The 25,769-nt window shown below is 36.4% G+C and overlaps 1 protein-coding gene across 2 annotated transcripts in view; it reads left to right on the plus strand.

Moving 5' to 3' along the window:
- The window catches only part of IFT57 (intraflagellar transport 57), a 53,494-nt gene that overhangs the window by 18,444 nt on the left and 9,281 nt on the right, over positions 1-25,769 (plus strand). For both annotated transcript variants that reach the window (XM_059164231.1, XM_059164230.1), the window contains one exon: positions 9,418-9,540. In XM_059164231.1, coding sequence (XP_059020214.1) covers positions 9,418-9,540 — 123 coding nt within the window. The remainder of the gene's footprint in view (positions 1-9,417; positions 9,541-25,769) is intronic.

The following is a 25,769-nucleotide window of genomic DNA, read 5'->3' on the forward strand; positions in this document are numbered from 1 at the left end:
TTTGCACAATATTTTTCACTACTCTTTTATCTTACTTACTGCCAAGCGACTTTCAAAAGGTCATTCTGAGTTCAGTAACTTTTGATGGCTTTTCACTGCTAATAGGTCAATTTATGTAGATCATAAAACAATAATATTTTGGTCTGAATTTCCAGACTCTTGGCAATTTGACAACTTGTCCATATAGCCAACCTCAATTTCTTCTGCTGGAATAACTTTATTCTAGATAAATGGATCCTCCCATGGGTTTTCAAACACCTTATGAGCATATCTGTTCTCGTCTTTGTCTCCTATCTAAAATGTCTTCTCATCATCTCTCTACCTGAGTCGTAAGCCTTCAAAGTTCAGCTCAAATTCTGCCTTTTTGGTGACACCTTCCCAGCTACCCCAGCCCCATTCAGTTCTATGACCCACAAATCTATAACCCGTAAGTCTTCATAAAACATGATTAGAATGTTCTTTCATGAGGATTTTTAACATTTTATTAAGTGTCCCTGTTACTGAATAGTATCTGGCATATAGTAGGTGCTAAATAAAGATTTCTTGGATAAATTCATTTTTACCTTGCTTGTAACTCTTCCTGACTTCCCTTCTGGCTTAGAGGACAAAATTCCTTTCCTCACCTTAGCTTCTGAGGTCTTTCACAAAGTTCTTAACTCTTTTTTTGCTCCTCGGCATTTGCCTTTCTAAGCCCCTAGTCACTCTTGATATGATCTTCACAAGCCATGTGCATTTCTATTTCAGTATCTTGGCTTATGGTGCTTTCCTGACTATAAACACTTGGCTTGTCTCTTTTCTGCCTATTAGCATTCCATACATCCTTATAAGGTTAAACTTAGATCTCACCATCTCCATTAAAACACACTTCTCTCTCTCATTCAAATTCCTAAAGCATTTACACCCATACCAGCTAGTTTCTGGAAGCTTATCAAATTTATTATTATTACCTGCTTTTATTAAAAATACTTTATTCTTTTTTAAAGTGAAATATATTCCTTATTTTTTAAACAAAGGTGCAAAAAAGTACAAAGAAAAATCTGAAAACATCCCCAAATCTCAGCACTATACTAGAAACACTGTATCACTTTATACATAATTTCCCTGAGGTTATGTAAGATGCTAACGTTTGGTGAATCTGGATGAGGGCATATGGGAATTCTTTGTACTATTTGTGTAATTTTTTTTGTAAGTCTGAAAAAAATATACTGACACAGAAACAAATTGACGAAGTACAGAGTTCATAAAATAATCCAAATATATTGTAGTATTAATAATGTAGGAAGCAGTGCAAATAAGTGGAGAAAACTGGACTGTTCAATTAAAGGGTGATGGAATAACAGGCTGTCCATCTGGAAAAAAAGATAGGCTCTTCCCTCATATTGTACATCCAAATAAACCCCGCATGGATCAACAAATTAGAAAATGATGAGGTACAAAAACAAAAACATGAGTGACAAGGGTTATGCATACAGGTTGAATTTGGCATGATAAAGCCTGCCAGGAAAACTAAAAAACAGAGAAGAAAAGCACTGATAAATCTGAATGCATAAAAATTAAAGTCTATAAACGAAATGATGGGATGGGGAACACCATAAAGTTAAAAAGACAAGTGATAAACCGGGAGAATGTAGTTGTAACTATATAACAAAGGATTGATGGGCATTTGTTAAGGTATCTAAGAGCTTGTGTTCTAGAGTAACATCGCCTGGACCCTGAACTCTGCTAATGATGTGACATAGGGAAAATTAGGTAATTGCTCTATAACTCACTTTTCTCATTTGCAAAATGGGAATAAGTCTCTTTTGATTCATGGTGCTATTATGGGCATTTAACATAGGCGAAAGAATCTAGTACCATGCTTCACATTTAATAATAGTAAATGTAACTGTGAAAATATATTGTGGCTTACTTTGTGCCAGGCACTGTGCAAGCCTTTTAAAATACATCATATAATTCAATCCTTACCACAACCCTTCCACTGAGGAGAGTACCATTATCCCTATCTTAGAGATCGCAACCCTGAGATTTAGAGAGGTATGCAACTTGACCAAGGGCTAATAAGTGATAGAGGTAAGATTTGCAGAGATGGGACTCCAGACCCATCCTCTTGACATTTTACACCACAGTGGCAGTTCTCAAGACAGTTTAGTTCCCTTTTCCTTGAGTCTTGGGACTATGTGATCTTGACAGTTAATAGGTTTTCATGTTCTTCTCAGTACGTACATGAATTGAGCTCTTCAAATGTATTTGGGCACTGGTATATCCATAACATTGCCATCCCAGAGAAAAGAAGCCTTGTAGAAGTTCATTCCATAAAGAATTAAACTTCCTTTGGCATACTCTGTAACACCAACTCTAGTGTCTATGACAGCTTTTCCATACATACTTCTTGGGGTGCTTTCTTTTGGTTTTTATCTTGAGAAAATTAAAAATCAGGGATGGTTTTACCTTTGTACTTACTGTACATTAAAATAGCTGAAATAGTGACAAAGACAGGTATTTGAGATATTAAACAGAAATAATTACTGGAAGTTGGTTCTCATTCAAAAATAATTTCAGAATTCTTATTCAAAAATCAAATTAATTTTGTGTTTAGGAAGCTTTTTAACTTTTTTGATTTGTGAGCATAATTTATTTAAATCTTAGGCCACATTATAACAATAAAATTTCTTTTGATAGTCTTAAAATTGAATTGAAAACTTTTATGAACTTCATATATTTAAAGACAGAGGCTATCATCTATCTATTTCTTTTGATGGATTATAGCCAGGGTTTAATTTAGTTTTTCAGAACAAATCCGAAAATACTTTTTATATGGTATTAAACATTTTTCTTCATAGTAATATAGTGTTAAATCATTTAAAACCTAATTTGAAAAGAAAATAGTGAATCAGACTCATGATTTATGCTTCTTTAATCATGAAGAAGAATTGATTTGTAGGGACATGAAAGGTTTTAACTCTGTGCCTTCAATGTGATTTGTTAAAATCACTGGATTTCAGTGGAATACTTTTCTTGACTGAAATACCTTATTTATCCCTCTAACTTTTTATTGATCAATGATAAAGAAAGAAGGACATTAGATACCCTTAGGAGAAACCCTCTTTAATAAATAGTAATGCCAGGGGCACCTCAGTGGCTCAGTTAGTTTAGCACCTGACTCTTGAGTTTGGCTCAGGTCATGATCTCAGGGTCCTGGGATTGAACCCTGAGTTGGGCTCCTTGCTCAGTGCAGAGTCTGCTTGAATTCTCTCCCTTCCTTTCCCTCTACCCTCCCCCTCCCATACTCACTCTCTCTCTTAAATAAATAAATCTTAAAAAAAAAAAAAAAATATATATATATATATATATATATATATAGTACTTAGCTTGTTGGCCACCTCTTCTATTTCCTCTGTGGAACAAAGCATCAAATTAGGAAGATTCCAGAAAGGACTCTGAACAAAATAAGTATAATCACTACCATTACAAAAATATCTATGAAGGGGCACCTGGGTGGCTCGGTCTATTGAGCATCTGATCTCAGGGTGGTGAGATGGAGCCCCAGGGTAGGGTTCCATACTCAGTGTGGAGTCTGTTTGTCCCTCTCCCTCCTCCTCTGCTCCTCCTCTGCCCCCACTCACATGTGTGCATGCTCTTTCTCTCTCTCTCTCTCAAATAAACAAATAAAATCTTAAAAAAAAAAAAAAAAGAAATCTGTGAAGTCCCACCCTCATCACCACCACCAGCATTCTCACCAGCTCTCACATATTTCCCCTGTATTCTCACTTTGCCTAAATTCTCACAAGTTTGGATATTAGATTTCTAAGCCCACAGAAGTTTAGGAGGAAGAAGAGGTGCTACAGAAAGTCAAGCAGACAACCAGAGGTGATCACTGCATCTGATACTGAGGGGCTACTGGAAAACGTTAAAAGCAAACGTAAGAACACAAAACTTATAACTATCTGAGAACTTTTAATGCAGGTTCAGTCATACCCAGTTTTCTCAGAGAGAGAAAGAGAGCACCATTGTATTATAGAATTAGTATAATAAGAGACATCCTAAAAGATTTAATTATGGTTAATAAATGTCAGCATTTACCAGTATCCAGTCTGACAGTGATATCTCATTCTTGCAAAAGGCCTTGGTAACTGAAGATTCAAGAGCCTCTGCTTGCTCATGCTTCATTAGTTCAGTTATCTCCCATTTTCACCAGGAAGTCTGTGAATCCAGTTTCTGCCCAGGCCCTCACGATCTAGGTTTTCTTGGCCAGGCTCCCATTTGAACTTAAGATCTCTCTGTAACTTCTGATGCAGGATCCCCACTCCTAAGGAAACATCTTCTCATGGATGCCTGAGCCTTGAGCTTCACTCTTGGGTCTGCCCATGCAGCCATATGTTTTCCCTTTACTAAACAAGGTATTTCTCTGTCAATAAGGGGAAGTACTATAGTGTATCCATGATTAGTCAAATTTTAGAAACTCTACTTCATCCTACTTCTAGCTTTCTTCCTTCTTCATTCCCAATGGAGTATCTTAACCAGAGCTAAATGCCCAACCTGATTTGGACCCTTGGGATCAAAAGATCCTATAGCACTAGATTTTTGTTATTATAGCAAAACTGAAATGAATGGGTAAGTGCAAGAAGTCATAATCAACAATGCTTTGTTCAGTAATACTTAGTTCCCTTTCCCTTATGGAGTTTTCCAATAGTGCATATGTACTACATACTAGAAATAGTTTCATTCCAAAGAGTTTTTTTTTTTAATTCTTTGCTTAAGATGGTAATTCATCAGGTCTACCAAAAATGTTGTCAGTGCTTCTACTGTATCACTTGTAACAGTTTTCTATATTAATATTAATATGAACTAATATTAATATTTGTTAATGGTAGTTGTTGTTTGATTGACTTTTTTCACTTAGCATAATACCTTCTAGTTCCATCTACATCATTGCAAATGGCAAGACTTCATTTTTTGATGGCTGAGTAGTATTCTATTTTATACACACACACACACCCCATATCTTCCTTATCCATTCAGTTATCAGATGATTTCACTCATATGTGGGATTTAAGAAACAAAACAGAAGATCATAGGGGGGCGCCTGGGTGGCTCAGTGGGTTAAGCCGCTGCCTTTGGCTCAGGTCATGATCTCAGGGTCCTGGGATCGAGTCCCGTATCGGGCTCTCTGCTCAGCAGGGAGCCTGCTTCCTTCTCTCTCTCTCTGCCTGCCTCTCAGTGTACTTGTAATTTCTCTCTGTCAAATAAATAAATAAAATCTTAAAAAAAAAAAAAAAGAAGATCATAGGGAAGGGAGGGAAAAACAAAATGAAGTCGGAGAGGGGTACTATAAAGACTCTTAATCATAGGAAACACACTGTAGGTTGCTGGAGAAAGGGGGTAACTGCGTGATAGACATTAAGGAGGGCATGATGTAATGAGCACTGGATGTTATATAAGATTGATGAATCTTTGAACTCTACCTCTGAATCTAATAATACACTAAATGTTAATTAATTGAATTTAAATTTTATAAAAAATATACTTGTTAATGGGCCAGTCTGTCCCTGTTAATATCAGATCCATTACTTCCCCTACTGGTAGTCATGGCCTACCTGGAGTCCCCAGTTAATTAGAGGTGAAGGTATTTTTGAAGGTCTATCAAATTTTGTACTGCATTTAAACTAGTGTGACAGAACACCTTCGCAGCACCATATAGGCTACCCAGCAGCTCAGAAGCTGCAAAGGGCTTTATTTACCCTCCCTTGTTGATATGTGAGGCCTGCCCTTATTCTACCCCTATAACTATAAGACTAGATACATCCAATTTTATAAATATACATACATACATACATACATTTATACACACACAAACACATTCAATTTTATGTGTTTATATATATAAACAGATACACAGAATATAGTATTTCTTCAGATGCTTAACCATCCCATTAGTATTACCTGGAAATAGGGAGATTACTTCCTGGAACAGGATTCTGAGCAGGCTTTTAACATTGTATGTTTGATCCTTAAACTGGCTTTTGTGGTATGCCCCATTGTTTGAGCCCAGGTTTATGTTATAGGATGGTTTAGACTATCTTCTGTTCTTCCACTGACCGTTTTAGGGTCAGTTTTCATATTTTTTTTTCCCTTGGGTCCATTTATTACCTCCATAAACTAGCCTGAGACTCCCCCTAATAAGGCTTATTTGCAGGCAGGGATTAAATGCTTTTATCTTTCCACACCAAACACAGTGCCTGGATTCTTACCTTGTGTGTTGTAGAAGCTTTACAAATGGCTTACTGGTAAATTAATTAATTATAAATGAGACTTCTGGATATAGCTTGTGTCTTATTGAGCTTCTAATTGTTTCTTCAATTTCTTCAGCAGCATTAGCTAGAAAACACAATTTCCCAGGAGTTATGCTTTATCTTAGTTAATGTTGTTTCAGAGAGGGACTGGGATTTTGTCATGCTGATATAAAATTTTGATTAAATGGAAACAGCAGTTTATTTCTCTTTTACTAATATCTCCACATAAAATACCATTTGTTAAATGGACATACAATTGGGAAGGAAAGGTTTTCTCAAGTTATTATAACCAGGACACGATACAGTTTTAAAGTGATTTCTACTTCAAATGTAGGGCTCGCTCAGTTAATGTCTCCATTTATTAGGCATTGGGAAAATTTGACTGAGGAATGAGGTTAGGAAATAGATGTGCAAACATGGAAACAGAAAGAGACCGTATAGTTTGAATAAGTTACTCCTGCTCTACCAAGCCTAATGTTCTCTTTTTGCCCTTCCTCATTTAGTAACTAGGCCATTTCCCCCCAGTATATTAACTGTGGCCTAGGAGTGAGTGAAGACATGTCAGCTGGTATATTAAATCACTTTAGGACATTGGGAGTCGGAATTTGCAAATCATTGCTTAAGGGAACCAAATAAGAACTTAAGAAAAGTTCTGACTTACTAAAGGGCCAATGTAAACCAAAGAGCAGCTTATGCTCTGGGATGTCTTAATTCAGTTTTTGAGCTCCGTGTACCTTAGTAACTCCTAGGTTCTGAGTCTGATTCAGAGAGAGCCACTGCTAACCCATTTGCCTTTAGGAAAATTAGAAAAATGTGCCCTTCCTTGAGGAAAATCTTTGAGGATGAACAGTCCTATGACTTGAGGTCTGAAGAAAGTGGGACTATGGATGAGTACCCTCTCTAGCCTTGTCTGGTGATTCTGGACTCCACCCTCCTGTAGGGAAGGGAAAAAGAAGGAACGGGAATGAGAGAATGGAATTGAGAATTGGCTCCGGGATTTAATCAGCAGTACCAACTTCAGTTTGCTGAAATGGTGGTTCCATAAACGAAACTTACTTGTAAATCGGGGACTAGAACATCTACGTTCTATTAAGATTCACAAAATTGCTGCTGATTGGACATGCCCCTTTGTCTCAGTAGCATGTCACAAAACTTTCCTCACAGCTTTAGGTTTCAACTGGGAGACTCAGTCCCACTTCTCCTGCTGTCGCATTTGTCTCATAAAACTTCACACATGTCTACTTTGTGAATACTGTCCTCCCCACCGCCCCCGCCCTGCTATGGTGTTCTTGGGCTACCCTGATTCACTTTATGACGTATGTTGGGTTCTGTTAGTACTCAAAATAATACAGTATTTCTATATTAAAGTGAGCACCTTAATGTTTAACACAGAATCTTGAGCATTTTTCACTTAGAGTTTCCATATTTTACTTACATTAATCAATACTTCTATTTTTATACTTCTGGTTTTTAAAGTAGAATGTACCTGAATAAATTCAGACCATGTACTGTAAAATGGCAAGGCATGTATTAGTTATCCATCCTCAATTGTGTGGTTAGAACTATAGAGCCCCCTGAATTTCTGAACAAAAAGCAACATATGCTCCTTTTAGGGCTCTGAGTCTGTTCAGGTCTTGGTAATATGAACTAGGAGGTAGGAGAGAGAGACTTTCTGATGCCATCAGTGCTCTAGGGACTTAGTCAGGAGTTTAAAGCCCCTAAAGACCTCAATCTCCCACCAAAATACAAATCCCAATATAAGGTTATTCTTTATACTTAGCATTAGACTGGATTGGAAAGACTAGTCTAATGAGCTTTTGTTTAAAAAACGTCTTTTAGTGACATAAATTCACACTGAGAATGAAATTTCACCATGAGCTTATTTATATAATCTTTTATTTTTAAGTTTTGTATTCTGGAGAATTTCAAACATAAACAGAAATGGAGAGAACAAGATAATGAACTCTTATGTAACATTATCCAGCTTCAGCAGGTAATAGTTTGTCAACCATGTTTCCTCCAGAGGCCCCCTCTTTTTCCTTTGCCTTGTAGCATCTTGAATTTCAGACATCATGTCCATTTACCTGTAAATATTTCAGCATTTGTCTCAAATTTATAAGGCTTTGTTTTTAAATGTAACCATTGACATTATAAATACCTCTAACATTAGTCATAATTCCTTTTATCATCTAATGCTCTTCCACATTCCAGTTTCCCTGATTATCTCAAGAACATCTTCTTACGGATTGTTCAAACTAGAATCATGTACATATGTATTTGGCTATTTATGTCTCTCAGGTCTCTTTTTTTTCTAGATTCATACATTTTTATATGCTTTCCCTCCATTTTCTTTTAATTTATCAAAGAAGCCTAAAGGAAAAATTGTTACCAAAATTAATGTGATAGGTTTTATCTTTAAGTCATTAATTTGTATATTCTTTATAGTTTCAGATCCATATATACTTAATGCCCAAATGTGAAAGGCTGAGAAAATGAAAAAAAAAAAAAAAAAAGAGGGGGAGGAGGTTTTTCTTTTGTAATTGAAAAAACAAGCATGAATTGATTTTATTACCCAAGAGCAGAAACCAGATGCAGAAATGTGGCCCCCACCCTGTTTAAGTTCAAATATGTCTGTATTAAATCACGGTTTAAAGCTACGTAATTTGTAAGCAGTGTCCCCTTGGCTTCTGGGATCTTATCTTTTTTGTCTTTCAGATTTGTGGTTTGTATTTCAGTACATTATATTCAAACTGAGACAATATTTTCCTACCAAGTGTGTGAATGTTTGTACTCCTTTACTATTATCAATTAACATAACTAAATGGCTTGTTAATTTGATAGTATTCCCATTGAGTTCACACTGATATCTCAAAAGCATTGTTGTTGTTTTTGTCAAAATGGTTGAATCATGTATTTGCTTCTTTTTAAAAATGCTAATTTTGCTATTCTACCAGGTTTGTGCTTTGTTTTCTTTCAACATGGCTAGGAGGACAGATAAACTTCTTCTGCCACTGTAATTTTGACACTACCATGCTTGATATAAATTGTGCAGTCCTGCTAAAATGCCTCAAAATTTTACTGTTTCTTTTTATAAGCTCTCAATCTTGTGATATCTTTCCTTTCTTAGGATATGAACGAGTCTGCCAAACAGGAAGATATTTTGGAATCCACAACAGATGCTGCAGAATGGAATCTCGAAGTGGAACGTGTACTACCACAACTGAAAGTCACGATTAGGACTGACAATAAGGTATAGGGGACGGGATACATTTTGTTCAAATAGAGCTTCATAAGGCAATTTCAGGGTCAGGGGTACTCCCAATTATATGAATGATTTAAGATGGTAGGATTCAGCTTCCAGTGTTCTGACTTAGCAGAGATTTAGTAGATTGTTGCTGAAAGAATCAATAGTGTCATATTAAAGAAGGAAAAAGAAAGCAATAGATCTTTAAAGTGGTTTGAAACACTTGTCGTGTTTCCTTGGGATTGAGGGGCATTTTCTCAATACATTTTGATGTATTTTCATAGAAATCATATTTTGTTCAGGTGAATGGTGAACAAAATTGGAATTTTATGACTGTATACCAACTGATTATAGTTAGAAAATGGTTTTGGAACCCTGCTGGTTGGCAGAACAGAAGACATCCTTGAGGTTGCCTTACATAATCTATTCAGTACATATGATTAAAAGTCAAGTAGTAAGCAAATAAGCAAAGCATTTGCATTAAGATTTGGGGATTGAGCCAGATGAACTGACCCATTTAATCAAGTTTCTGCTTCTTTCTTACCTACAATGTACAAGAACTTCAGAACAAACTAAGAGGTGACTAAACAATACCATTCTCATTAATACTATAGTAATGTCTGCAGAAGGGACTAGAGAGACGTGTAGGTAAGGAAACTAAAGGGTTTTTTATCCTAGGTGGCTGGAGAAAAGCACCAGAATTATGGAACTAGGTTCTAAGGAAGCTTGTTACATTTCTACCCCCAAAGATGGCTGCTTTCAGAATGCCTTGGAAACAAATTCATTCTCAGAATGTCTGGATTTGAGCTTATAAAACTGTGTCCTAGAGAAGGTAAGAAGCAGGCTAGACTCCCAGGGCAGTCCTAGATTAGGATAAGGGCAGCAAAGGTCTTACTAGACTGAATAGCTGAGGAACAAACTTAAAGGTAAATGGGCAAATCCTATAGCTTGTTTACCATGTATTTACCCAAATATTATGGACAGACATTATTTGGCTGCTTTAGGGGTGAATTTTTTGTTTGTGTATCTCTTATATATAAATACATGTTAATACAGATTTCTTCACTGATTTAAACTCTGCTGGATGTCATAATTTGCAAAAACGTGATTTCTGAGGGGGGATGTAATTTTTAATTCTTTAATTTTATAAGAAGAAATGTGATAAATTTAAAAATCACTATTATTGTTATTCTAGTTAGAATGACGTGTTAGAATAACCATGTAGTGAGGAACTCTCAGGTACATCTTAATCTCACAAAGAAGCAAGTTTAATTTATTTACTTTCAAGCTAAGTAAACTTTTGAAATCCAACATCTCATTTAGAGCCTAATAGGATCACACCAGAGTCTTTTTTAAAGCATGGTCATTGATTTCTACATAATAGGAGTAACTGAATGAAGAAAGGATATAAATGCAACTTCTGACACATACAGTTTTACAAAACTAAGTACAAGTCAAATTCTACTAACAAGCAAATATTACAGTAATCAGAATCCTGGGTTCTTAGAGAGTCAATGATCTCCTGATTTGGGGAAGAATTAACTAGGTGAAAGTTGGCCTCTTACATAGCACAATAGTAATTGTTTTGTATATAGTCAAATTTTACAAGCAACATCCTGAAATGTCAGATGAAGTTTTAGGGTTTTTCTTTATATGAATAGCATTTGAATTTAGGTTTTTACAGTAAAATATACTGACATAAAGTAATATCTGAGTGCTTTTTCAGAATTCTTTTCTAGATCATTTGGTCTTTGTGTCCAGTATTTCACAAACTCAGTGTTTCAGAGGTATCAAATGGAAAGTACAGGTTATGGATCAATTCTTTATTCAGCTTTACTTAATAAAAATAAAAATAAAATTATACATTGATTTGGGAAAGTAAGGGGCTAGTGAATAAAGAGGTGTTTTTCATGCCTCGGAAATAAAAGTAATCTGGTCACAGATGAGGTTTCTCACAGGCTCACTATCCTCCATCAGAAGAGGTTGACTCCTGCATCGTGGTAAATCCCGTTCTTCTCAACTCCCGACGCTACCAAAACCAAATCCTCTCCTTTCTTCTTGACCAAAACAGTTATCTTTCACTCAACACACGCTATTTAGGACATTTAGAGAATTCAACTTTGTGTTTGAGGGGAAATTAGTTTTTTTCAGACCAATGTGCTTTACTGATCACAGTTAGATTAATTTTTAAATAGCATAGAGATGTGGGAAATAAATAATAAAGGGTCTCCATTATTTAGACCCATTATAAAGTTCTTGAAAATGACCTTGTATTAGGAGTAAGTAAGTTCCATATTTATTTAGCACTGGATCAAATGTTTGTTTTGCTTTCTTTTCTCACAAATTTGGTTTATTCCTTGTATGCTTACTGGCACGCAATTGCAAAAAAAAAAAAAAAAAAAAGGAAGCCTCCTTGTCTTTCTTTTGGCATATTGTAGTATGTATGCTTTAATGAGATCCTCTCACATACTAATATTTTATTTTATATTCCCTATAATGCTGTAATTAGGTTTTTATTGCTGGGCTAACTTATCCTTTTTTCTGGCACCACTTGTTACTGTTAACAGTTTTCAAAGAACGCAAACAAATTGTAATATTAGCTTATACAAATTACAATTGGGAAAATACATATGTTGCCAAAAATACAAATAATACAAATAATATGTTCCACAGCTGAAAGTGAAGGACTTCTGTCCTATGTTAGCTTGAATGGACCATATTAGCAGTTTCCTTTTTAGGTTTGGTTATAGAGAATGCTCCTGGTGATTACGTCTAGAGTGTTATATACCCAGCGACCAACTCAGCTCTGCCTTGACTTGGAATAATGTGTCTAAACACATAGTCAGAAGTTCTGCCAAGGAAGTCAATAAATTCAGACAAATCCTGGGTCATTCCATTCTAGTTAATGCCTCAGTTATGACCAAGGAAGTAAGGCTTTGGAGTCAATTCCTTAGAAGGGCAGTCTGAGGACAGCTAAATTAGAGTAGATAACAGTGCCACCTAATAAAATCAACTGTGAGCATTTTTAGCACACTGTGACTGTATATCTTGCACTTTTTGCTCTTTGCCTCATTTTTTTCTCTTTATATCTCTTTCCCTTTCTTCTTGTGTATTTTTATGTCTTTTTTATTGTTTTTTGTTAGACCAGCAGTTGGTGCCCACAAGTGTTACATAAGTACTCTGGTGAAATTTAGAACTAAGAGCAAACATCTGTGATTATAATCAGAATAAACTTAAATCTATAACTGGTCAAGAATTCTCCTGATCTCTAAGTCTTTTTTTTTTTTTTAGATTTTTATTTATTTATTTGACCAAGGGGAGATAGCACCCACAAGCAAGGGGTCCAGCAGGCAGAGGGAGAGGGAGACCTGGGCTCAATCCCAGACCCCAGGACCATGACCTACGCCAAAGGCAGACGCTTAATGAACTGAGCCATCCAAGATTCCTTCTCTGAGTCTTTTTAAAATACACTTCTGTTTTTGGGTGCTTGGGTGGCTCAGTGGGTTAAGTGTCTGCCTTCAGCTCAGGTCATAATCTCAGGGTCCTGGGATCGAGTCCTATATCAGGCTCTCTGCTCATCAGAGAGCCTGCTTCCTCCTCTCTCTCTCTCTGCCTCTCTGCCTACTTGTTATCTCTCTCTGTCAAATAAAATAAAATCTTAAAATAAAATAAAATACACTTCTGTTTTTAATTATAAAAATAATATGGAAGCAATTCAAGGGGAAGAGGGATGGGCAGTGTGCTATGAGTTAGAAGCTAGTGATCCCACATTTATTTTCACTATCAATTCCTGATTTATTGGGCCAGAGTTTCAGAAACTTAGTGGAACTGGGGTAGTCACAAAGATCAAGGGAAGACAGAGCCTATCTTACACATCTTCCCTTGCCACCCAGAATTCATATTTCTACCATTTATTAGATGTATGATCCAGAACTAGTTACTAAACCTCTCTGTCCCTCCTTCTCCTAATTTGTAAAATGGGACTAAGTGTATTACTTATCTTACACAGTTGTTGTAAAGCATCAACAACAGTGTCTGGGACATAATTAATGCCTAATAAATAAATATTAATTATTGTTAAATTATAGTATTGTTATTATAATATTATTGTGTTCTATCATGGCCCTCATATTCAGTGCCTATATCAATATTCAGAAGAAATTTATAAAATTTCTGTACTAATACTTCCATCATTTAAAGGAATATTTTAAAATATCAGCCTTACAGTCTTACATGGGAATATAATCAGACTCATATAAGTAATCAGGCTCAAAGTATTCACTTTGATAAATCTTTCCAGTTTTTTTCCTCTAGTAAAGGTATATATAATATGGTAATAATAACTGATTTTACCAAGTGTTTACTATGTGCCAAGTACAGTTCTTAACACTTCACATGTATATTTACTCACTTCATCCTTTCCACTGCCCTGTTACATACAGGTACGTTTCACTGCAGAGGAGGAAACTGAAACAGTGAAGTGAAGTAACTTGCTTTTGCCTAGTAAGTGACAGATATGTGAACTTACAACCCAGGCTCTTACCTATTCCATTAATGACAATATCACATACTGGTTAAAAGCACAAATTCTGAATCCAGGTTGCTTGAGTACAAATCCTGGCTCAATACTGACTAGCTTTTGGACTCTGTGGGCAAGTTTTAACTACTATGTCTCAGTCTCCTCATCTGTACCATGGAGTTCATTATAAAACCTACCTCATAGAGTTATGAAAGGGGGCGCCTGGGTGGCTCAGTGGGTTAAGGCGCTGCCTTCGGCTCAGGTCATGATCTCAGGGTCCTGGGATCAAGTCCCGCATTGGGCTCTCTGCTCAGCAGGGAGCTTCTCTCTCTCTCTCTGCCTGCCTCTCTGTCTACTTGTGATCTCTGTCTTCAAATAAACAAATAAAATCTTAAAAAAAAAAAAGTTATTAAAGGGATTAAATAAATTAGTGTAGCTTAAGCACTTAGAATGTTGCCAGAAGAATTGCTTAATATATGTTAACCACTATTTCCGTGTGCTTTTCTGTGTATACAGTTCAGGTTACACCTCTTCTTTTAAAAACCCAGAAGTACATCATGAGCAGTTCCACACATCCTTAAAACGTACAAGCCGTAACTTCAGCTGAGTGGTAGGTAGCAGAGATGGCTTGGCCAAGCTCAGCAGGCTGGGATCAAACCAGGAGGCCTAAGATCTTGGTGGAGAAATGGCTGGCTGGGCAGAGTCATGCAACAGCTGATAGTTAGAATATGGGCAAGCATAAGGACCATAAGATCTGAAAATACAGACCAATAGCAAGAAATGAAACCTGCCAGTGAATTGTTTTGGAGAAACGGTTGGAGAAATAGTTACTGGTGGTGGAAGTACATGATGTCATTTATTGAAAGATAATATTTTTCCTTCATGATTAAAATATCTTTAATTCCATAACAGTAATTTTTTAAAACATCTAAGTGAATCAGTTGACAACTACTAGCTGGAGACTGAGCTGCCAAAGAATTCTACATGTTCCATAATTTCTGAGGAAATAAAAGATGTGGTTGCATATTCATACAGATTTGACTTTCTGTGTTTTTTATTAATTTTGAATCACTAAATAATGCTGTTTCTCAACAAACATTATTCTTTTTTAGTTTCCTTTTTATTATAAAAAACAAGCCTATGTTTGATTTTGTGGAAATAAAGGAGACCACCTAAATAAGAACAAAGACTATGTATTTAGAGCTTGCCATAGCCAGGGAGTTAGCCATCATCACCTGCATTTGGCAGAGACTTAAAGGCAGGCAGGAGTATTTGAAAGATTTATACTGGGAAAAAGGGAAGCCTTCAGCAATGTTCAGATATGACTGGAGATTTGGAGGCAGGCTAACTAGAAGCAGGGCCTCCTATGTGTCTGGTTCGGAGAGGATACGTGGCTCTGTCTGGCTGTTTGTACATTGGAAGCAGGTGGGTGAGGGGAAAAACTGGGGAAGCCAGCAGTTACTAAGTCCTGACTGTTTTGGTCCAATTTCACTCAGAGGTTATGGTTTGACTTCCTGGACTAGTTGCTGCAGATTGTCAGTCAGAATTCTTCTACTACTACTACTTCTTCTTCTTCTTCTTCTTTTTTTTTTTTTAACACTTTATTTGTTTGTCAGAGAGAAGGAGAGAGAGAGTGCACAAGCAAGGGGACCAGCAGGCTGAGGGGGAGGCAGACTTCCTGTTGAGCAAGGAGCCTGCTTTGGGGCAGTATCCCAGGACCCTAGGATCATGACCTGAGCCAAAGGGGGAAGCTTAATGGACTGAGCTACCTACGTGTCCCAGTAGATCAGAATTCTACTTTTGATTATGGCCTGGACATTGTTCTCCATTCGTGTATTCAGTCAGCTTAATCCATTGAACCAAGGGAAAATGGCTTCTTAAAATGATCAGTCTTATCAGTCTTTATCAGGAGAATGACTTTTTTTTTCAAGTCAGGGGTTTTTACCGTAATAGAAACCAAGTAAACATTAATAATATTTATTCCTGTTCTCCAGAAATAAGAAAGAGCAGAAAGTGTGAAATCAGTTTTCAGCTAAACCTTACATAGACCCTTTTCCTCAATTATACAGTATTTATCCCTAAACAATTGTATATTATAACGATTTAATATGGGGTATTTGATGCAATGAACAAATGTTCTATCATGCTTTAATGCCCTGTGGATATTGTAATTAAAATTTTGATTAATGACTTAAATTGATTTTTTTTCCAAATTATAATTAAATGTTTCCTGCTTTGTTGTTTTAAAAGATAGTTGGCTAAGTACCCCCTTCATTTCTCCAAAATGTCTCCTACTCATTATGTAAATCTTCAGGTTCATTACAAGAATTTAGATAAAGAGATTATATATATATATTTAAAGGCTTTGGAAGTACTACAGCATATGTTTCTAATTATTTCAAGCCTTTGATTCACTGAACTGCTTTTTTATATCCTTACCTGTTTTTCAGTGTCTGACTTTCTCAGGGTGCAGTTGTAAAAAGAACCTTAAACTTTAAATTTCAACTCCAAACTACTGGATTTTGTTTTAACGTAAATAAACCATACAGGTGTTGCCTTGGGTAATTCACAGCAAGAAACCTTTCTGGAAGAGTCATTGTGCTAAGGATGGAATCATTGCAATAGTCTTGAGCCCTTGGGCTCTCTAGTCAGTATGAGAGCTAAAATCTAAGAGGGAGGAGAGAGGCCTTTATTAATCAGCAGGTGGAATTCCATTTAAATGAACCTGGAGGGACCACAGAATTACTATATTAGATTTAAGTCTCTTCATATTGGAAGCCAGATCCTGCAGAAAATGTACAATAGTAGGCTTTCTCTTTTTACCATTATAGACAAATCTGTATCTGGAAGCAAGAGAAAGAGGATGTTTTTCTCATTCCAGAGCAGTGCAGAGAGTAACCTGCTTTGACCTTCTGCCATCGCTATGTTTGGATGTAGTGTAAGAAGAATGTTAATAAAATTTAGCTTTCTAAATATTTCTGACCTGCAAGGATTTATGAATTGTTATAGTTTGGAAATAAAGAGCATTTCTTAAGACTTGTACTCTGGTTGTTGGATAGGCTACATTGATAGGATTCTTGCATCTATGAGCAAAAAGGTATAATATATTCTGTGGGCTAGGATACAAGAATATAGTTTATTTATGTATTAGTCATTAAAATGTGATTCTGCTAGTTCTTTGAGTAATGAGGAACCTACATTTATAATTTTTAAGGATTTTCTGGTAGAAAGACCTTTTGTTGAGAAATATTTACATAAATAAAAAAAAATAAGGTACCAAATTAAAAAAAAAATCAGCTTTTACAATTACCAGTAACAAATGTAAATACAGGTGGCAATAAGTTGGTCTCCATGAGGCTCCATGCAGGAATAATAGCTCCAATTACTGTCACAAATGTTTGTAATTGTATCTATTGCTGCCAGACAATAAATGCTTTTTAATATAGTAAGGCCATAAATGTACATGCTGCTGTTGTTTAAACAAAATACAATTTCCAGCAAATTTATCCTTGAAACACCTGCTATAATCAAAAAGAGGTGAATGCTATCAAAATAAACTGCCTAAATTAACTAGACACATTTTTAGAGCAGCCTGCATGATTACTCAACTGCCACATTGTCTCAAAGAATGAGGGGAAATATTCGCTGATGGACATTTACAGGCAAGCTTTCTTTAAAAGAGACTACAAGAAACAGAGGATTGCTTTGGATTTTTGTGTTATTTTTAAAGCATAGTGTTATTTTGTAGACTTACTCAATAAAACTTATTGAGTTTTATTCACTGTTTCTTGTTTTTCTTAAGCTGGTCAACTGTCGTTTTTGTTGTTGTTGTTTGTTGTTTTCTTTTTAGCATATGGGTCATGGACAGATATCAGGATTGTGGAAAAGAATACTGTGCTTAAAGCTATATGTAAAACTACTGCAAAACTACTGGGTGGAGAAAAACCCAGCTATCCTTAAGAAACTGAAAACAATTTTTAGCTGCTTCTGTCACAGTCTTGTTGAACATTCAGGATATTCTGCTTAAAGATAGTTGATGATGCCTTCCTTCCTATTTACCCTGAGTGTGATAAATGTTTCAACTGGATCAAGGAAAGGTTTCATTTATCACAAGTCGAAATAGGAGAACAAGTGTTTTTGCTTTAGAAAGTACCATCAGCTCTAACTTAAGAGCATCAACAGTGGTAGCAGATTTTAAGGAAATAACCAATAAAGACTGCATGTTATATGAACACTACAGAGGGAAGTTCGTTACTAATGCGTCACAGCAGATACACCTCAGATAGACATTTGTGATTGAGAGCAGTGAATTAATATATATTGATTATAATTAAAACTTTTAGACTGCCTAAATATTTCATTATTACAAAGTATGATTTAATGTTTCCTTTAAATTATTTAATGTAAAAATATGAATTGAAACAGAAACCATTTGTCATATGGACCTCCCTATGAAATGTACTTTTTAATTCGTTTGCTTCATTTCTCCAATCAATGATACTAGAGTAGTTCTCAGTATCACTGTGTTTCATTATTAAATTTCTTAATATGTGGACAAATTTTACTCCCATAGCCTTTATCCCATTACATTTGATTCTGTTTCCTTATGCCAAGGTAATGATTTAGATTTCTTGGTTCTTCAAATATGCAGATGGCTCTATTTATTTTTTCAGTTTTTTTGTTTTGTTTTGTTTTTTGAGTATTGTAGGAGATCAAGGTTTTGGTTAGTGGATTCTTGAAGTTGAGAGGGACTGTCAAGGTTATCTTCTCTGGCTATGCCTCATGGTTACTCAGCATCCTGTGAAATAGTTACATTCTCATTTGGCCCAAGAGTGCCCCTACATTCACAGAAGGGCCCCCACTCACTCCCCATCTGCCTTGCCAGCTCTCTTCTCTGGGCTTGTAATTCCTTCTAAAGTCTAGAAACCCTCACTCAGGAGAATTTTGTGGCTATAAAAAAGGGGTGTGGATGGAGGAAGCATGAATAATAAGTCAGAGTCAATGTATGAAAACACTTTAGAACAGATGGTAGTCAGTAAAGACATCTCTGAGCATACAATTAGAAATGAAATTATTGGGGGAGACAAACCATGAGAGACTATGGACTCTGAGAAACAAACTGAGGGTTTTGCAGGGAAGGGAGGTGGGCGGTTGGGTGAGCCTGGTAGTGGGTATTAAGGAGAGCACATATTGCACGGAGCACTAGGTGTAGTGCATAAACAATGAATTTTGGAACACTGAAAATAACCAAATTAAATCTAAAAAAAAGAAATGTAATTATTTAACTAATAAGGTTTAGAGATTATGGATCTCCAGTTTTAATTCAACTACAGGCAGGTGTGAGAATATTAGTGATTGTTGTGATAGCCTTTGCTTACCCTCTGTGCACACTGTCTTATCCTTCTCTACAACAAGAGGAATTTCTGGGAACCAGGAACTTTCCTGAGGAAACTTATATTTCCAGCACTAGTGGATTTCCATACTCCCTGCAACAAATATACACATATAATATATATCACACATACAAACTCAACTCCTAAGTCGTATGTTTAGTTCTTTAAACACTTACAAAGAAAAATCATGTTTTCACACAAGTGTGTATCAGAGAAGACTTTAAGTTGCTGGCAATGAAAGAAAACTGTCACATTAAAAAATTCAGAAAGCCACGTTCTGTGATTACCTCACAACCTGATAGGCATTTTGCATTCAGAAAGTAATTCAGTCTCATGAAAAAAATATCTGATGGACACTCTCGCTCACTCCTCTTCTCTTTCTCTCACACACACATACACAAATAAGTGCACAAACGTGAGCCATGGTGAAGACGCAAATTAACGATTAGAACAAAAAGAGATTGCAAAACCACTTGTGCGAAGTGGCAAAAAATGAATATAGATAATGTTCTATTATTAGGGAAGGTAGTATTATGAGTGGAGGAGGGAAATTTGCTGCTCTTTTCCTTGCACTGAAAGCGTGATGAATTATCGACCTATCCCAGCAACATTTGCTACAGTGAACTTAGACATATGCAGCCACTTCTATCAAGCTGTCTTCTCTGCTTTTTTCACTTAACCTGATTCCCACCATCCGATTTCCAAAGAATTTCATCATTGACCATGAATGGGGTATTAAACATGTCACAGGAACATCAGTATTCCACACTGAAATCTCGAGACTGATCACTTTTGGACTGCCGCTCACACTTGGCCCTACCTCCCTACCACTGCAGATACAGTTATAATCTTAATAACTGCGTCTCTCTCCCTGTGACTGAAACGGAGATGAAATGTCCAGATCCCTTTACAAGCAAGGACTTGCTGCCCAGCCACAGAGTGTCGTCGACAGACAACCCCTAGCTGCCTGCGCCTTTGATGGCAGAGAGCTTCCTAGCCCAGGTCATGCCCTTCCAGAGGAGCCCACATCTGGGCTTATGTGAATTGTTTATAGTATTATAAATAATACTGCTTTGAAAATTCTTGTACATGTCTCTTGGTAAGCATTTGCACACATTTCTACTGGAATTTCTACTAGGTGTGGAATTGCTAAGTCCTGGGGTATGTACATGTTCAGTCTTAGCAGACCCTGCCAAATAGTGTTTGAAGGTGGTTATACAAATTTATGTGCCTCCCAGCAGGGTATGAAAGTTGCAGTTGCTCCGCATCTTTATCAACATTAAGTATTGAATCTTTTTCATTTTTGTCATCATAATAGCTATGCTATAGTCTCACTGCCATTTTAATTTGCATTTCCCTAACAACTGCTGAAGTCGAACCCCTTTCCATATATTTGACATTTGGATATCCTCTTGTCTTTTGTTATTGGGTTATCTGCTTTTCCTTTGATTTATAGAAATTATTTTTATACTCTGGATATGAGTCCTTTGTCAGGTATATGTATTGCAAATATGTACTCTTTAGCTTTTCTTTTCATTCTTCTTGGTATATTATGATAAACAGTGGCCTAATGTTAATATACTCAAAATGACCTTTTTGGGGGGAGAAGGAAACATGACTAATATTTGTTTTCTTTAGGAATCTTTGCTTACCCCGATGCTATAAAGTTATTCTCCTATATTTTCTTTTTGAAGCTTTATTGGTTTACTTTTGGCATCGAGTTCTGTGATTCATCTAGCATTTTTTCTTATGTATGGTGTAAGGTAGAACTCAAGACTTATTTGGGGGAGATATATAGATAGATAGATAGATAAATAGATCTATCTATCGATCTACAATATATATATATATATATACACCCATTTTCATAAAAAGGTTATTTTTTCACCAGTGCACTGCTTTGTGATAAAAAGCCTTTATGTGTGGGTCTGTATCTGGACACTCTGTTTTATTGCCCTAATCTATCTGTTGTTCTTTCATACTACTGAAATGGTATCTCTTTAGATTTTATTTTCTGTTTATTGCTGGTATATAAAAATAATTATGGGGTCACCTGGGTGGCTCAGTCAGTTGAGCCTCTTGATTTCAGCTCAGGCCATGATCTCATGGTCATAGAATCAAACCCTGCATTGGGTTGCATGCTCAGCGTGGAGTCTGCTAGAGATTCTCTCTATCTCTTGCTCCCCCTGCTTTCTCTCTCTCTCATAAATAAATAAATAAATAAAATTTTAAAGATTTTTAAATTTTTAAATTTGCCTTATATAGTGGTTAAGAATTTTTGTCTATGTTGGATATAGTGGTATTAGGGAAGCTTTTAATATTTCAATTTTACCAGTATGATGTTAACTTTATGATTTTATTTGCCTTTACTAGATTAAGGAGCTTTCCTTTTGTTTCTAGTTTGCTTAGAGTTATTATGAATGGATGTTACATTTTTTTCAAATGATTTTTTTTCTTCATCTATTAAGAGGACCATGTGATTTATTTCCTCTTTTTTTCCCTCTCTTGCTATGGTGGATTATACTGATTGATTTTTGAGTATCAAACTAACCTTGCGTTTTAGAATAAATGTAACTTAATCATGATATATTATCCTTTTTATATGTTACTAGATTCTATTTGCTGGTATTTTTTTGAGAACTTTTTTTTTTTTAAATTTTATTTATTTATGTGACAGAGAGAGAGACACAGCAAGAGGGGGAATGCAAGCATCAGGAGAGGGAGAGGGAGAAGCAGGTTTCCCGCTGAGCAGGGAGTCCGATGCAGGGCTTGATCCCAGGGCCTAGGATCATGAGCCGAAGGCAGACGCTTAAGCATCTGGGCCACCCAGGCACCCTTTTTTGTTGAGAACTTTTATATCAATGTTTACAAAAAATACTGATTTGTAATTTTTCCTGCTTTTTAGGTGTCTTTGTCAGGTTTTAGTATAATGCTATCTAGGTCTCATAAAAGTTGGCAATTGCTCTCTCTCTCTCTTTTTTTTTTTTTTTTTCTGTCTCTGATATTTGTGTAAAGTTGTTGTTATTCCTTAAATATTTGAAAAATTCACTGATGAAGCTGTCTGGGTCTGGGTATTTCTTTGTGAGAATTTTTTTTTTAAGAGTTTTATTTATTTATTTGACAGAGATCACAAGTAGGCAGAAAGGCAGGCAGAGAGAGAGAGGGAGCCAGGTTCCCTGCTGAGCAGAGAGCCTGATGCGGGGCTCAATCCCAGGACCCTGGGATCATATCCTGAGCTGAAGGAAGATAGAGGCTTACTTAACCCACTGAGCCACCCAGGTGCCCCCTGTGTGAGAGAATTTTTAATTGCATCTGTTTATCCTAAAACTTTTAAATTCTTTTTTTATTATACAATTGATACATAAACACATTCTTGGTAATATTCAGATATTACAAATGAAACTAACATCTCTTTTAACCATTACCCCCTTAAAATTTTTAGTTATACTTCGCTACATTTCATCAGGGAGATGATAAGTAATGATAGCATGGTCTCTGCAAATTTGCGCTCTACTGCTCACTTGCCTATAAGATTGGGCAGTCTACTTTAAAGTAGCTAAATCTCAATTTCCTCATCTTATGAGAGTTTTTAAAAGAATTGAATGTGATGATGTGTGGATAGTGCTTAACATAATGCCTGACACATACTAGACATTCTTGAATGTTAACATTGAAGCTATCATTAGATGTAAAAGGATCTCGGAATGGATGTGACTATTGGAGAACTACTCTATACCAAGGAAGGAAAAAGAAAAGGTTCCTAAGTAGCCAAAATAGAAATCACAAAAAACTATGTACTAAAGCTCATGCATTTTATTTATAGGGGAATCTGATAAATCCTTCTTTGGAACTTACATATAGTTGTTTCAGAGATTATTCTAACAAGGTTGGTTAAACAGACTGTTCATCCACAGCAGATTAGAAGTAGCAAACCTCCCATAGCATCTAAGCTTTAGCAAAACAACTGAGCTAAGAAACATTTATTTAATGTGCAAACTTGAATGGAAATTTGTCAATTTCTTGTGCTCCTTATTGAAATTGGGTGACAAAGCAAGGAAATGAAAGAAGCAGGTCAGTGTAATGGAAAATCTGTAAGGGAGAGAAAAGACATTTGGATTCCTATTCATTTTGTAATTGGTATAGTAAAAATCATACCACCTCAATTTGTTACCCAATCAGTAAAATGGAGGTACAAGATTTCCTCACCAGCGTGATCTTGAAAATCCACAGAGAAAGTGAATTCAGGGGTGAAATAGAGGCCCAATGAGAAAAATGCAGTGAGGACCCTTAAATGCAGGGAGCCCATAAAAACCCTAGTACTTATTGTCATGTTCACTAAAACACAACTGCAAAAACAGAACATTAAATTAAGATTCCATTAGTAATTATTCATAACTCAGTGGGGGGAGAACCAGTAAGAATAGAGGGAAAAGGGAAAGTAGATGGCAGAAGTAGCATTTTTGTGATGGAAAGAAATTCAAAATACATCTGAGCCTTGGGGCCCTGCTCCCGCCCTTGGGGGCTGAAGCAAAGGTGCCACTAGAGCCACAGACTATGAAACTCCACTGCTCTGGCATGGACATTTCCTGGCCCAGGAAAAAACATCCCAATATACACCAGAGTGCCTTCCTCAGCTTTGTTCTATCAGGACTCCATTGACTCTCCCCCTCTCTCTATTCAGAAGCTCAAACTTGGGGGGGGGGGGACTGACAGTTTGACACTTTATGAGTTGTATAATTAGTGAAACGTATATACAGATAAAAGTTCCATTTACCACCTCTAGCTCGTGTGTTGGTCTCTCCCTCCGCAGCAGTTTCAGAGAGGAGCTTGGAGCACTGAGTTGGGGATCCAGACAAAGAAACCAAGTGTCTGTGCATAATATGTAAAGTTAGTCATTCAGGGGTTGTGCTGTTGAAGTAAAACCCAGAGGTCCTTGTAGTCTTGCTGGTCACCTTAATGGCTGCAGCTGGATCTCCTACATTTTGACTTTACGGTATGCTGTGACTCACCTGACAAGGCATCGCTATTCTCCAGTTTTTGAAAAAGGGAGAGAATATAATTTGGCATTCAAGAACTTGGAGTGGAAAGGAAGTTATGGTTACAATAGTCACTTTCCTGTCTACCTCAGAGGTGACAGAATTATATAAGATTTTGTATGAAAGGATTTTTAAAAATAGCCTAAAGAAATGATATACTTATTCATTATTAGTCTTCTCATTTCCTCAGAGAGAGGAAACATGCTGGATTAGTGAAAAACTCAACATCTACAGAGAGGAGTGGTCTCACTTGGTATATAACAAAAAAATTATTGGTTTACCTTAGATACTCTGTGGTAGTTCATTTTATCATAAAGAAAAGCAGCCTATGGTACGTGGAAAATGCACTGATCTGAGAGTGCTTTCCATTTTCCAGACATGAAACCTCAGAAAGGTCATTTAATTTGCCTGATTCTTGGTTTTCCTCCTATACAATACGTATATATAGTCAGTTTTTCTGTATCAAAAGCAAGCCCAAATCACAGTGGTTTATAATCATAAGAACAACAAATATACTGTCACTCAAGATACGTGTCTGCTGATGTGTGACTTAGCTGTGGCTCTAGCCCTGCTATGTTTCATATTTCTTATTCCCAGGCCCAAGCTGGAAGTATAACCCCTATGTGTGGCATGCCTATTATAATGGCAGAAAGAAAGGGAAAGGGGGCTGATGGATGCCTCTTATACCATCTGCACAGTCCTGGCATAGGCCACACCCACCACTGTTCCACCGGCCAAAGAGAATCACATGGCCAAGGCCAGCATCAATGGAGCAGAGAAGTATACTCCTCCCACAACTGGTCCACAAATCACATAACCCTCTCACAGGGAAGGGTAGAAGTGAAAAAGAAGGATGACAAATTGACATAGCACTCCAAACCTTTGTGAGTCTCAAATAAGGAAATGTATATAAAAGTGCATTATAACCTAATGGATTCTCTACCAATATAAGGATTGCTAGCATTTGGGGGATCAAGTCCTTCATCACTTCTTCATTCTTGCCACAAACCTTTGTAAACTTTTTAACCATCTCCATTGTAGTTTTTTAAAAGCTATTTGTTTTGCCTTTTTATATTCATGTTTTTAAAATGTTACAAATGTGATCACTTATACTTTCTGCTGTAACTGTATTAAACCCCTTTCAAGAACTACTTGGGCATCCAGACTTTTTCCCCCTGATGATTAAAGTGATGATTAAAAATTCTCTGGCAAGAAATTTGGAAAATTTTGGAAGGATAAAGAAGAAATTCTAAACATTGATATCCAAATTCCTGGCTTAATATATGC

This window comes from Mustela lutreola, chromosome 2 (assembly GCF_030435805.1).
Source record: "Mustela lutreola isolate mMusLut2 chromosome 2, mMusLut2.pri, whole genome shotgun sequence".
NCBI lineage: Eukaryota > Metazoa > Chordata > Mammalia > Carnivora > Mustelidae > Mustela > Mustela lutreola.